Source organism: Rhinolophus hipposideros, assembly GCF_964194185.1.
Source record: "Rhinolophus hipposideros genome assembly, chromosome: 12".
Classification (NCBI taxonomy): domain Eukaryota; kingdom Metazoa; phylum Chordata; class Mammalia; order Chiroptera; family Rhinolophidae; genus Rhinolophus; species Rhinolophus hipposideros.
Window position 1 is genome coordinate 66,761,058 of NC_138058.1, and position 15,785 is coordinate 66,776,842.

General features: G+C 35.2%; 1 protein-coding gene across 5 annotated transcripts in view; it reads left to right on the forward strand.

The window, feature by feature from the left end:
* SMC6 (structural maintenance of chromosomes 6) overlaps positions 1 to 15,785 on the forward strand; it is a 64,891-nt gene that overhangs the window by 45,571 nt on the left and 3,535 nt on the right. For all 5 annotated transcript variants that reach the window (XM_081068526.1, XM_081068527.1, XM_081068529.1 and 2 more), the window contains 5 exons: positions 3,484 to 3,621; positions 4,660 to 4,805; positions 7,901 to 8,026; positions 11,120 to 11,225; positions 15,594 to 15,746. In XM_081068526.1, the coding sequence (XP_080924652.1) occupies positions 3,484 to 3,621; positions 4,660 to 4,805; positions 7,901 to 8,026; positions 11,120 to 11,225; positions 15,594 to 15,746 (669 nt within the window). The remainder of the gene's footprint in view (positions 1 to 3,483; positions 3,622 to 4,659; positions 4,806 to 7,900; positions 8,027 to 11,119; positions 11,226 to 15,593; positions 15,747 to 15,785) is intronic.

Consider the following 15,785-nt stretch of genomic DNA (forward strand, 5'->3'; position numbering starts at 1 on the left):
TAACCCAGATGGTTTAATTGTTTTCTATTTGATATAAAAATGAAAAATGGGAAAATGGACTGATAATTGATTAAGAAGAATGTGTAATTTCAATATTAAAGTTGTGAGGAAGGAAAAATTATTAAAGATAATTTTTATTATTATCTTTAATAATAATAAAGACAAGAAAGTGTAATAGTACAGGAAATAAGAATTTTTTTAAAAAGATCAAAAGTTGAAGATTAAAAAAGAAGACAAAACTAGTTTTTAAAATAAAATAGAATAAGAAAGAGTAAAATAAATAAATGTTAACGTTGTCAAAGATAGACCAGGTAGATAGAATTCAGAACTCCGGAATTAGAGCAGTGAAGTTACAGCCAAGGTAAGATGAAAAGAATTTTTTTTTAACGGGTAAAGGATTGAACAGGTGACACAATCAAAATGATGAAATATGTGCAAACAATATAGGAAAAGAAAGATTAGCACCTAAATTATTTATCCCAGAAAGCTTAAAATTAAAAACAGGAAAGGATGAAGAGTAAGCTGTGTTCTGTTCTTTTAGGGACCTCTAAGCTAAAGCAACTCCTGGAATTGGGAGTCCGTAAATAAGTTCAAGAGCAGAAAATATGGGCAGAAGGCAGTGAGAATTCTTGCTCTTAGCTCTTTGCCTTGGCTGCAAATAACGAAAGCTAGGAGGTGAGTCCTTTAGTAAACCTGCATGCAATCAGCGGGTCGCCAAGAAGTTTTCCTTCCCAATATCACGCCACACTAGCCACCAGTAACAGTAGGATCAAGAGGATTTGGCTAACAAAATAATCCCCAAGAAACTGCAATCATATATTAGCAGCTTTTAGATAAAATCTGTTTGCTATCAAGACGTTTGTGCCTTTTGTGACAGAGGCGTGAGAAGTAGAGTCGTTGACTTGACATGAGGAATATTTTTCCCACTTTGAACAGTTTATTTTGATTTACACTGCAAACTGAATGCTTTAGTTGCAAATTAAATTTGTTGGACAGGGAAAGGGACCCATATTGAGCCTACAAAGGTAGAGGTCTTCATTATTGGAGTAAGATGGCCTCTCACTTTCTGACACAGATAATGAGAGTTTATTGGGATCAAGGGTGACTGCTTTTGAGAATGCCAAGATTCAATGTTTTATAGTGTTTTAAAACCTCATAATTGATGTAGGTTTATATGAAACAAGTGACAATAGTACATACATGTGAAAATTTATTCCATGGCACTAAGTAACTGAAATTGGTTATTTAGGCATCCAAGACAATAACATTTTTCAATGATTCTGTCCCCACTGGCATTTTGGCCTGTTTTTAAAAGGCGTAACTTCTTTTTTTTGTGTGTGTGGGGGGCCTGTTACTTCTTAAAAGTTAGAAATGCTACAGGTTTAGGCTACATCAAAGCTTAATTTCAGACCTAATCCATCCTAGTCGTGTCCCCAAAACCAGGATGAATGTCATTAACTGGATTTTAATATCTCTAGGTCTCCATTTCACCATCAATAAAATGAAATGAAATGAAATACTCTCTTGCTTGCCTTTTAGTTTTAATTTTGATGGTATCCAGGACATAAATGTATTAAATATACAAGGACAAATCAAACAGCCATAATAAATGTGGAGAAAGGTATATTAACATCTATAGTTCTTTTAATATTACTTTACAATTTAAGTCTTTTCTTACCCAAAGTTGCTAGGAGGCAAGATGAACCAGCACAAATGTGTTCTAATATAATTTACCCCTTTGGCTCCCTAAAGCTGGCATTGGTTGCCTGCAGCAAATGTTGGCCTATTTATTTGGACACTTTCTACCAAAAATGATTAGAAAACTTAGTTCTCCTTTTAGAAAACAATGATTTTATTTCAGAAACTATTCCATTTTCAAATTGTAATATTTCCTACTACATAAATTGTACCCATTTTTTAAATTCTGTTTGAAGTAAAGGAACAGTTTACCATCCTTCATGTAACAATATTTTTATGTTTAATAGAATTCTTTTATAAAAGCTATGTATTATCAGATATCTACCATGGGGTGGTAGTTTTTCTAGCAGTATGAGCAAGATGCAATACATTGTATTCCTAGGTGAGGAAATAGCCTACATCCTCTGTTATATGAGGTAAATATTTTTCACATTTAGATACCTCACAAGTTCTTTTTCTTTTTTGGGTTGTCTCCATATATTCTGTCTTTCATGATGCTGTTCCTGCTGTTTTGGTTTGTGTTTGTTTCTCTGTTTATAACTGTAACTCTTGAGGCTGAACATGATAATCATGTAAATGGCCAGTTCTAGACTCAAAAAACAAATGAACTAAAATTTAGTTTGGTGATTCTTAAGTCAGGAGCCTTTTTAAAACAGTTTTATTGAGATATAATTGATAAACAGTAAATACAGTGTATGATTTTATAAATTTTGACATGTATGCATCTAGGACACCACACAGTTAGAAAAAGGAACAGATCCTTTATGCTCCAAAGTTTCCTTGTGCCCCTGTCATCTGTCCCTCTCTACCCCCATGCGTTGTCTCAAACAACCATCAGTCTGCCTTCTATTACAACCATCAGTCTGGTTTCTATTAAACCTATAGTCTGCACATTCTCTAGAATTATGTGTAATGGAATCACACATTATGTACTTTTGCTTTTTTTCGGTTTGACCTTTTTGAGAACCTGACACACACTGCCTAGCAAAACAATGTATACACTATATTTTGAAAGAAAAAGTGAGTGAATAGAATAAAAGTTATTCTTTTTGATTATAGTACTTATCCATATTTTTACTTGAAACAATTCATTTTTATTGCCGAGTAGTATTCCATTGTGTTTGATATACTACAATTTGTTTATTCATTTACCTATTGATGGACATAACGGATTTCCAGTTTGAGGCTATTACACATAAAGCTGCTCTAAACATTTGTGTACAGGTCTTTGTATATCAAACCTAATGGACAAACCCTCTGATGGACTAAACTTATTTTGGTGTTTCTTAAATCAGGGGCCATTTTAAAAATTGAGATTCAGGTATTCCAGACCTAACATAAAAATCTCCAAAAGTGGAGTCTGGAAATCTAGGTATTTTTTTAAACTTCCAGATTGACAATAATGCAGTCAATTTGTAGATTGTTGTTTGAGAAAGCTGCCATGATTAATGGCTGTGTGCATATATCATCTAAAATCTTTCACCAAGCTTTGCCTCCTTTAAGTCTTTTCAGGCTAATGTGACTCCCCACAAAACTATCTTGTTTACCCAAATAAAGTTGAAAGAGCCATAATATATGGAGACTTCACATATAAGTTTGAATATAATAACGTAACGTCTTAATTTGGGGAAACTGCTCACTTCCATTCCGACACATCTCTAACACGTCTTGAAGCAGCATAATCCCATCTGCTTTATGGAGTTGTCAGTTAGGGTTATAGCTATGCTAGTAATTTTTTAAAAAACCATCTTTCCTTCAGAGATTATTTTGGCTTTATTCAAACAGGATGAATTAAACCTTGCTGATTCTGAAGTGGATAACCAAAGGCGAGGGAAACAGCATTATGAAGAAAAGCAAAAAGAACACTTGGATACTTTAAATAAAAAGAAACGAGAACTGGATATGAAAGAAAAAGAACTAGAGGTTACCCATCATTTTTTTCTTTTATGTTTTTGTTTATAAACTTAATCATTATTTTTTTAAAGTACATTTTTCTTAATGTCATGTTTCCAAACATAGACAAGTTGTCTGATGAATATCTGTTTCTTGTATAGAGTTAACAACTGATTTGGTGAATCAAGAGGAGGCGGTTTAGGGACACTGTAGAGGGGACATAGTAAAACAACATGAAGAGGCCTTTAGGCAGGACTGCAGCAGACCTGCCTGGTGCCTCTGAGGGATTTGGAAAATGGCACTCCCTCACAGTGAATAGAACTCCTTTAGCTCCTTAGATGCCTGGCCTGGCAAGGGGATAGCAGCTTTAGGTCAGAAAAAGTCATCCGTGCCTCTAAGTAGTTTGGGAGTGGGCTGGGCTGGAATTCAGCTCCTACTTACCAGACACCCTCTTGACAGCTGTGAGCAGCAGCCCTGTTTTTGGAGGAGAATAAGGAGAAGACAACTTTGGTCTAACTAGAGGAGATGGATTCCAACTTTGCTTTTATGTATCTTAGGAAACGATTTCAACTCTGTAATCCATTGCCTTACTTGTTCAAGACTTATTATATGGAATATTCTGAATGTAAAATAAGTACTATGTATAAGAGTGCTTTGAGTATTTTTTAAATATATTACAAACACGAGGGTCTTATTATTTATGTTTTTAATACTATTTGGTGTTCAGAGTCCTTCCTAAAACACACAGAAAGCTATGTCTGATCTCAGCGCCCTGGGTGCCAGACTTTTCATAACTGCTGCTTAAAATTTGTTTCACAGGAAGTTAGGGAGGTCTTACAAATTATTAAAGTTGTATACAGTAACGTAATTTTCTCTTGAAGATTTATAATGGCTCTGGATTGTATTCATAATATAAAGCTCAGAGAAATAACACTGATACGAAGTGTAATTAAAATATATTTTGTGAACATAAATTTAGAATTTTACTTTGCATTTTTTGGCACTAATAGTACAGTGAATTGTTATATCAAAGAAGAGTTTTAACGATATTAAACATTTGTGTCTTAGGAGAAAATGTCACAAGCAAGACAAATCTGCCCAGAGAGGATAGAAGTGCAGAAATCTGCATCAATGCTAGACAAAGAAATTAATAGATTAAGACAAAAGATACAGGCAGAACGTGCTAGTCATGGAGATCGAGAGGAAATAATGAGGTAAGTGGTTGGTAGCTTTTCTACTTTAGTATGTTATCAAGACAAAAGACGTTTACATGTAAAGCTTACATTTGGATAAAGTGTTGCTATGGCATATAGTTATAACTAAACTAGTCTTTCAAATACATATTATTAATAATTAACTTTTTGTCTTCTGAATTATTATTAAACTCATTACAGTATGACATTTTAACATAAATGTCATTTTTATACCTATAAGATTCATATCGACATGAAAATGTTCAGCTTTACAAGTAATCAAGAAAATGCAAATCAATACAATTAGAAGTAATTTGCATATACATCCAGATGGAAGGAATACTTCATGTCAGTGAGATCTCAGTGAAATGGGTATTTTTATGTTACTGGTGAAAATGGAAGCTCCAGTATGGTTAGAGCACAGGTTCTAAAGCAAAAGTATCAGTTTGAATTGCTATTCTACCACCTCTTTATGTGACTTCAGCAAATTATCTAATCTCTGAAACTTCATTTTCTCATCTATAAAATGGGTATAAATATAGTACTTCCCATGAGGTTGTGAAGACTGAGATAATCCATTATAAATAAAATATACAGGATGCATGGTATGTTAAATATTATTAGTGTTCCTGAAATATATTAAGGCAGTTTATGTCAAAAACACCTTGAAAAAATTTTAGTTTGCCTAAGAAATTTTGTTGCAACATAATCCAAATGAGAAAAATAATTTATATTTGGATAAGTTTATTGCAGTGTTATTTATAACACTGAAAAATTAGAACTGTATTCAACTGTAAGATAATGATTAAATTATACTAGAGAATTATAGGTGTTACACTTTATGAAGAACTTTTCCTATAAAAAAAGGCTGAGAAACATGATAATTGTGGAGGGTGCAGCTCACTGGCCGATGTGGGATTCGAACTGGCAACTCCCAATAAAATTAATTAAAAAAAAAAAAAAAGGCTGAGAATAGGAGTGATCTCAATTCTATTTTCAGAAAACATTGGAAAACCAAAATAGTAAGAGACGTTTCTCTTTAAAGTAAACAATAAAGTGTTTTAAAAATACAATGTAAAAAGGCATAAAATGAAAAATTTTATTTCCTCTTTATTCTCTTCATCATTTTTTTCTTTTTATCTTATTAAATTAATTTATTAAGTATGCTTTCAGTGTTTCTGTATGCAAATGCAAGGTAATGTGAGTAGGTTATTTTCATCCTTGCAGATACAAAAGGTAGCACACTATATAAACTTCTACAGATTGCCTTCTTTTATTTAATGATATATTTTGGAGGTCTTTTCATATCAGTAAATAGACAGTTTCTTGTTTTTTATAATTCACAATATTTATTCATTTCCTGTTGATGGATAGTTTAGTTTTAATCTATTCTTTTGCTTTTATAAGTAATGGCACACAATCAGAAATATGTTATAGTGTTTGTTTCCCCAAAGCCTAAACAATCTGTGATCATCTCATATTTTTTGCTGATGGATAGCTTTCCCCCAAAAAAGCATACACCTCAGTGTAATTTTAATTTGCGTTTCACTTAAGTGTGGTTGAACATTCTTGTCTGAAGGACTATTTTTCTATGAGCTGTTTATGTACTTCCTCATTTTTCTGTGAATATTTTTGGTGTGAGGAATGTATTTATCTTTTTCCAGATGGCTATGTAGCCATTTTGAAAAGTTGTTTCTCCTCTACTTGTTTCCTTAAGAATGGCTGTATGAATAATATTTTTGTGTGTTCAAAACTGTTTGTCTCTGACTTTGAATTTGAAAAATAGTTTAGCCTAATACAAAATTCTTTGTCTCTTGAGTATCTGTTTATAATAGTACTCACTTATTAAGTCCTATAACTTGTCCAAAATGTCATATTCTGTAATCCTTTCCTTGGTATACACTGCTTTTTCAGTATGTAGATTTAAGCCTTATTTCTTAAAAGTTTTCTTATATTTTCACTTTTACATATTTTTTGTTCTGTTTTTTAGTTTTCTTTCAAGATCTTCATTTATACATACGTTGGATATCCTTTTTCTTCTCTAGTTATTTTTGGCTAATCGTTGTATCTGTTTGTTTCTCCCCCAGTTGGTTTGCTTTACTCATTTCTGTTCTTTATGTCTGTCAGTATGTTTTCTGTGTTTGTGTTTGAGCCCGTGCAACATCTCATTTTGTCTTATCTTTTTGTTGGTGGTGTTGTTAACCTGCCTCCCACCTTGAGTTCTGCACATTCTCACTTCATCTTCTCCTCTTGTCTGATTATCACCTTCTGTTGTTTTACCTATCTGTCCTTTTAGGTCTTTTATTTCTGCTTTGAGGTATTCCTTCCTAGTAGCACTTGTGTCATATTTTGTTTTGTTTTAATTCATGGTATTCATTACAGTTTTTATCTGCTTTGTTCTCACATCATTGTTCTAAGAAGTTTTCTTTGTCTACAGAGGGAGTGTTGCTGCTCTTTCGTATGCTATGCCTGTGCCTGTTTCGTTACTCATATTTTAATTAGTTGGATTTTCTTGGACTGGGCATTTGAAGGAGGATGGGACGGGTAGCTGTGGGAGTCTTGGCTAGGGTTGCCTTTCATACTTCATCAGGAACTTTCTCTCCCTTTCTACAACAGTTGTTGCCCTCTGTAATAGCACTTCTGAAGAGCCATGTCTTCTCTGCCTCTTTGACATTGTTTTGTTCACTGGAGTTTGGGGCGGGGAATCCTATTCCTCTGTCCTGCAGTGGCATCTGTGCCTGAGGGAAACGTTCCTTGCTTTCCAGTGTGAGCCCTTCGCTTTTAGAAGGTGCATACTTGCTGGCCTTCTCTAAGATCTGCCACCTCTGGGCCCCACTGGACTTTCCCTCCTCCTGGACTTTCTCTGCCTTCTCCAAGATTGGACTTTGTTCGTGCCCCTCCCCCATCCCCTGCTAAGGTAATAGCTCTTTCCCACTCAGGGCAGCACCCTCTCATTCTGAGCATGTTTTGTGTGGACATTTATGAAGCCTATTGCTGGGCCCCCTCAGCGCTCCCTGGACTCTCTATTCTTTCCCTTTAAATATACTTGAGATTTTACTTTTCTTTATGCTTCTTTGAATGACATTTATTTACTTAATATTTTGTTCATTAAATAGGCAGTACCAAGAGGCAAAAGAAACCTATCTTGATCTGGATAATAAAGTAAAGACTTTAAAAAGGTTTATTAAATTACTGGAAGAAATAATGACCCACAGATACAAAACGTACCAACAATTTAGAAGGTAAGTGCATTAAAAAATATTACCACATATTACACATTTTTGTTTTGGCTTTGTTTTCACTTATCCCTTCTTTAATAAATATTAAAATTAAATTAAAAGAACTTTACAGGATTCAGTTAGAGAAGAAGCTGCCAGTGCTTACTTTTGTCAGCGAGTATTTGCAGTCCTCTAAATCAGAGAATTCTGGATTTGAAAGGACCTTTACAGTGAGCTTGTCCACTTTTTTACTCCATTAGAAGTCCTTTACTAGGTAATTCATAGATGGCTGGTCATTATCTACATACAGAGGTGCTTTGAATGGGAGCTCATTGGTTCTGAGTCAGCCTTTTTCCTTCCTGGACATTGCATGTTCTTCAGGGATACAAGGTTTTGATGGACCTGTTGAAGCACTACTGGAGTTGATTTACCATGATCAGCGGGAATGGTGTAGCTTCATGGATGCAGAATCTGTTGTGTTTACTGCTGTATCTCTAGTACCTACTACAGTGCCTGAAATACAGTAGACACTTGATATATACTGGTTACATGAATGAATACAGGATTAGGGAAACTGGGTGTTAGTATCATACCCAAAATGTACACGTGCACCGGGGTAAATTGACCCCAATGAAAATCACAACAACAGAAATAAACTAGAGGGCAGTTTATAGGGAGGGATGGCCCTTGATATGCTTGGATCCAAGAGAACCCTCGTCTCTGCACTTAACATATTTTCCCCAGAGGCATTCCCTCATGATGTACTTTCTGCCTTACCTATCTTTATACCCAAAACTCTGTCGTCTTGAGACCAGAGAGAAAAAAAAATATCTAGCTCTAGGGCATATGAGGACATTCAGATAAAGCCAGAAAGAGAAACAGGCTTTGCATGTTTGACCGTATTATGTAACTAAACTCCAGGTTAGTTTTTGAAATGTGTGTTTCACTTTTACAGGTATGTTACTAGAACTTAAATAGGGTTTGTTTTTATCCTTTTGAGGCTGCTTTTTAAGTTTTGTTAGGTAGGGCCAGAGAAGCCTTTAGTCGAGGACTAAGTTTTTCCTACCTGCTCTTCTGCGTACTCTAGTAATACTACCTTGTGTTACAAGGTTTCTCACTCTTGCGAGTGGGAATGTGAACTGTTCTCAGCTGTGGGTGACCTTCGGGGACGGCTTCTGCTGCTTCCAGGCGTTTCTCTCCCCAGCCACGGGTAGTAGCTTCACACCTATGTACTGATGAGGAGAGGACTTAACTTTGAGACTCAGGGTGCCCTCTCTAGGTCCTCCTCTGTGCTGCGCTCTCTTCTCTAGACTCTGCTTTGTGAACTGGAGGCTCTTTGGCCTCCCCAGACTCCCTGCTCTGTCTGCTCAGACAGGGAGGACTCAGGCTCCACTGAGGTTTCCACTCCCCTTTCCGCTTTCCGTAAGTAGTAAGTAGTAATCGGGGCATCCAGAGGACTCAGTTCCTTCGTTTCCCATCTTGTGTAGATTTGTTTGACTGGAACTGCCTGTGCTGTCTGATGCTCAGAGTCTGAAAACTCTGGTTTCATGTACTTTGGCCAGTGTTTTCGTTGTTGCAGACAGAAGGGTTAATGCAATGCATATTACTACATCTTTTCCAGAAGCAATAGGATTTGTTTTTTACGGTTATCCAGAAAATGTATATTTAAAATATTTTCTGTAAAAATGTTGCTCTCATAGTTTATTACCTCTCTATGTTTCTTTATCACTGATATGTTTTATATTGTTTACCCAGTCTTAGGAGGTAGAATAAGAATTATCAAATTTAAAAAGTTGTCTGTCTCCATCTTGCTATTTTATGAGGAAAGTCTCTCTTTTAGACATCTCGTAAGTGGAAGCAACTGAAAAAGACACATCAGTATTGAAAGAAAAAAATTAACAGAAAATTAGTTGCTCTGGCACAAAAGAAAGCTCAGGCTGCCATTATTTTCTAGTGTGGAGATTTAATGCAGTTTAGGAAAGGCATTAGAGCAAAGAACAGAATGATAGGTACTCTAAAGAAGTAAGCCTTTCTCAGACTATGTCCAACAGTGGAATAAAATAAAACTAAATTAGAATGCTTCAGTTACTGAACTACATTGGGAAAAACTTTAATAACAATAAAAAGAAATATGTTTGTCACTTATTCCTAAAATAAAAAAAAAAAAAAAAAAAAAAAAAAAAAAGAAGTAAGCCTTTGACTCATTAAGGAGTGAAAATTTTAAGAAAAATAGCCAGTCTGTTATCTTTCAGATCTTATATTCTAAATACCATTCTCCACCCGAGAGGAATCAAGACTCCTCGGAGAAATGGCTGATTCCAGCACTAGGCAGGGAAGGTGCAGATGATCTTGCTATGCCAGAAAGTGAGGAAGTGCTCAAGGAAATGTGGAGTCATGACACAAGAACATAGGAGGCGGAGCGAAGGGGCTCCCATTGGTTGAATCGGGCAGTTTGAGGACCAAAATAAATAAGTAATAAATGATAATCCAGTGAGTAAAATAAGAATCTGTGATTCCATCCTGACAAATAGAAAGGTAGATAAGTAAATAAATAATGAAGAAGAAGGGAGAGGTCTGCCTTACAGTAGAATACCGTCTGATAATACACAGAGAAGGCACGGTGGCATTGTATGGTGCAAGGCAGTGCGTACAGCATAATAGATAGAAATGATTAAGAGGTTGTTGCCCTCACCCTTTCTGCAACTATAAAGTAGAGAGGAGACAGGCAAATGGATAGGTCTCTTACCCACTATCTTAACACTGCTAGTTTAATCCTCTCAAGGACAAGATCGATGTCTTCTGTGTTAGGGTGATGCCTTATAAAAAATAGCTGATGAATTGACACATCCATATGGACTGACTCTAATATAATGGGACATATTAAATGTATGGTGACATCTTTGTTCATTTTATAGATGTTTGTGGTAAAAAATGTAGAGACACAAATGAAATTTTAAAATGATGGAAAAAATCACCTAAAATTCCACTATTAAATTGGCAGCCAGTGTTAACATTTTGGCATATGTCTGTCTGGTCTTGCTGGTTTAAAGATCATTTTGAATATATGCTTCTGTATCTTTGTATTAATTTTAATGTACCTAATTTCTTTGTTTCAAGGTGTTTGACTTTACGATGCAAATTGTACTTTGACAACTTATTATCTCAGCGGGCCTATTGTGGAAAAATGAATTTTGACCATAAAAATGAAACTCTTACTATATCAGTAAGTATGTCAGTTCTTTGCATGGTAATTATTAGGAAAAGTAGCTGATGCTTTGCCAAAGTGTTGAAAATTAAGTTGACCTTATTGGCTAAAGCTGTTGTTGTATTTTTTTATTTTTAACATTTTTCAATATTTCCCCCAGACAACCACATTATTTTCTTAGGATAAAAATCAGGAATTTTATTTCAGTGACAAGTGTTTACCTTCTATTCCCACTCCACTGATTTCTTTTTTAAATTATGTGGGACATTAAAGAAGGGCCGTATTCTCTGGTCTCCCCCTGTAGGAAGCCAAGAACAGATTTCTCAGAGAATGTTCTGCCCTATGTAAGTGTGTTTGTACTAATTTTTGAAGGTGTTCCTAGATCTGGCCTCTTTTGGACAAAGAAAGCCACCGCAGCCAACTTTGTAGTCTGTGTTTATGTATTCTTTCATAGTTACCTGCATTGAAAGAGGGAATGTGGGATACAACATCAGAGCTGATACAGTTGGGAGGTCAAGAGCAACTGCTCATGCTAACTATAAATAATTGGAGCAAACGTTTCAGATGATCGCTTCCTACTCTTAGTTGCCATAAATCTTATGCTTCTATTTTAATACTTAGAATAAGTAAGAATTTGTAATACGTATATTAAACACAGGACTCATATCTGAAATTTTTAAAGAATAATAGCAATAAAGAAAAAGAATGACAGCGCGTTTAAAAATGATAAAGAGGCTTAAACAGCAACTTCAGAAATTAAAATATCCAAATGGCAAATAAGCGCATGAAAAACTGTTTAGTGTTGTTAGTCATCAGAGAAATACAAATTGGTACCCTAAGTTACTATCACGTTGCTATGTGTGACTGAAATGAACAGGGCTGGTCGTGTCTTGTGTGGGTGCAGGTGTGGACTGAGAGCTGCTGGTGGGAGTCTGATTAATTTGGGAGAACTAATTTAGAAAGCTGTCTGGTGCTGTCTATTAAAGCAATTCCACTCTTCAAAAAACCAGTAAAATTCATCTGTGTGGTTAAAGTCAAAATAGTGGTTACCATTTGGGGGTTGGTAGTGACTGGGAGAACACACAGAAAATCTACTGAGATGCTACAAATGTTCTGTCTCCATCTGAACGATGGTTACCAGGAGTGTGCTTGTGTGTGTGTGTGTGTGTGTGTGTGTGTGAAAATTTGAGCTGAAGACTTAAGCTTTGTGTTTCTTACTGTATATAATTTGTACTCTTAATAAAAATGAAAAAAAAAAAGAAAGTATTAGGAGTGTTTGGGTATAATTTATCCCCAGAGCTAACTGGGCAAGACAACTGAAGCTACTAGATTTTCTGACTTTATCATCCCTGTAATTCAAAAAGAATATTACTGCTTTAAGAATTACAGTAATTAAGAATTACTGCTTTAAGAATCTAGTTATTTGGTCTTCATTTTTCAAAAAAGGAAACTGAGACCAAAGTCTCATGAAAGGTTAGTAATAGATCTGGGATAAAATTTAGATCTCCATAATTCATTTAGGGTTTTGTTCATTCTACTGATACAAAAATGCAGTTTCAGAGCGAAGGATTGCATCCTATTACTTAGTTCTTACTTTTATATGGGTTTTTTTGTTTGATTGGTTGGTTTGTTTTTTTACTGCTTATGTTAATGTTGCTTTTTCATTTGGATTTCCATAGATGATTCAGACCTACAGATGATAAATATAAAATTTCAGTGTATGTTTAAATTCAGAATTTTTTATAATGCTTAGAAAATTTTTAAAAATAAATGAAATCTCATTGAGAGCTATATAATTTTTCATAGTGATTTGGAAAATATGTGAAGCTATGTGTCTGCTAAAACACACGATAAAACGTCATGATCTAAAGTCGTTGCTCTTTCTCTTTCCACGTTGTGTTGCATATATATGTGTATGTGGAATTCTGTCAGAGTGAACTAATGTTCCTTTAACCGTCTTCTCAGGAAATTGTGCGAAAGTTGGCTATTTATTTCATTAGTCGCTTTTTTAGTGTTCCCTTGAATCCTTATTTATTAAAGGGGAATTTTTCTAAGAGATTTTATGAACTTCAGCTCATTGCTGCTGTATTCTTTGGCTGTGTGAGCCTATTTAAGTTTTGTGTCTTTTTGACATTCAGTAACTGCTTCTAAAGCCGTTTAACCACTAGATGTCACTGTAATACAAGTACAAAAGATTATGTAGGCACTTAATATACAAAACAATCCCCTTTACAGTAGCATCAAAAACAATAAAATACTTAGATTAAGTTTAACCAAGGAGTTGAAAGATCTGTACACTGACAACTCTAACACACTGATGAAAGAAAGTGAAGAAGCCACAAGTAAATGGAAAGATACCTGGTGTTCATGGATCAGAAGAATTAACATTATTCAAATGTCCTGACTACCCAAGGCTATTGATAAATTCTGCACAATTTCTGCCTAGAGACCAATAGCATTGTTCACATAGAAAAAATAGTACTAAAATTCTTACAGCACCATAAAAGACCTCAATAGCCAAAGCAATGTTAAGAAAAAAGAACAAAGCTGAGATATCACACTTATTGAATATTATAGCTTTGTAACATAGTTTGAAATCTTGTCCTACAAGAAAACGTAGGGTAGAAGCTCCTTGATACTGTTCTTGGCAGTGATTTTTTTTGGATTTGACACCAAAACACAACCAACTAAAGCAAAAATAAACAAGGGAAACTACATCAAACTAAAATGCTTCTGCACAGCAAAAGAAATGATGAAGACACCTTACGGAATGGGAGAAAATATTTGCAAACCATATGTCTGATAAGGGGTTAATATCCGTATATAAGGAGCTCATACAATACAATAACCAAAAAAATCCAATTTAAAAATTGGCAAGTGACCAGAATAGATGTTTTCCAAAGGAAACATACGAATGTCCAACAGGTACGTGAAAAATGCTCAACATCTCTAATCGTCAGGGAAATGCAAATCAGAGCCACAGTGAGATATCACCTCACACCTGTCAGAATGCCTATTATCAATAAGACAAGAACTAACAAGTGTTACTGAGGATGTGGAGAAATGGGAATCCTCATGCCCGTTGGTGGGAATGTAAATTGCTGCAGCCACTATGGAAAAAAAGTGTGAAGTTCTCGAACAAATTAAAAATAAAACTACTGTATGATCCAGCAATTCCACTTTTGGGTATATATTCAAAGGAGGTGAAATCACTATCTTGCAGAGATATGTGCACCCCAGTGTTCATTGCAGCATTATTCACAATAGCCAAAACACGGAAACAAGCTAAGTGTCTGTTGACAGATGAATGGATAAAGAAGATGGGACATATACACACATGCACACACAGTAGAATAGGAAATCCTGCCGTTTGCGGCAAGAATGAATGATCCTTGAGGGCATTCTGCTAAGTGAAATTAGTCAGAAAGACAAATACCGTATAATCTCACTTATATGTAGGATCTAAAAAAGCCGAATTCATGGAAGCAGAATGGTGGTTATCAGGTATAGGGACCTAGGGAAATGGGTGAAGAGGTGGTCAGAGGGTATGTGTTATGTGAGGTGAATACACTCTTCCCTATGTTTCCTTCTAGAAGTTTTGTTTCATGTCTTCTGTTTTTGAGTCTTTAATAGGTTTCGAGTTGGTTTTTGTGAGCGGTGAAGATAGAGGTCCCGTTTTATTCTTTTGCATGAGAATATCCAGTTTTCCCAGCACCATTTATTGAAGAGACTGTCCTTTCCCCACTGTATATTCTTGGCTCCTTTGTCAAGTAGTAGTTGACCACATGTACATGGTTTATTTCTGGGCTCTCGATGCTGTTCCATCGGTCTGTGTGTCTGGCTGTATGCCCATACAGCATGGTGACTATAGCTAACAATACTGTGTTGTATACTTGAAAGTTGCTCAGAGAGTAGATCTTAAAAGTTCTCACAACACACACAAAAAGGAACTGAATTGATGGATGTGTTAACTAACGTTATTGTGATTACTTTTCCATGTATACATATATCAAATCATCACATCCTGTACCTTAAACTTCCAGTATTACCCGTCAAGTTTATCTCAGTAAAGCTAGCGCCGGGGCGAAACTAACAACTTCAGAAAGATGAGTTTAAGTTATTTATTTTCATCACTAACATTTGCCTAACATTGCATTGTTGTTATTAAGCCTTTGGAATTTTAATATGTTAAATCAGGTTATGGTGAGAAAATGTTTTCAATTTGATTCTCTTGCAGTAAAACAAAAAACACCGTTATACTCGTATAGCTGACTGTTTTACTATAAAGGATTTCAAATGAAATAGATGTCATAACGTTAGCCAACCGTTTCTGTAAAGAATTTAATGACTTTCTCTATAACTTTTTTTTTTTTTAACTCATTCAAGGTTCAGCCTGGAGAAGGAAACAAAGCTGCTTTCAATGACATGAGAGCCTTATCTGGAGGTGAACGTTCCTTTTCCACGGTTTGCTTCATTCTTTCTCTGTGGTCTATTGCTGAATCTCCTTTCAGATGCCTGGATGAGTTTGATGTCTACATGGTAGTGTTAAATTTTAAATTCTCTAATTTTTTGGGTGGG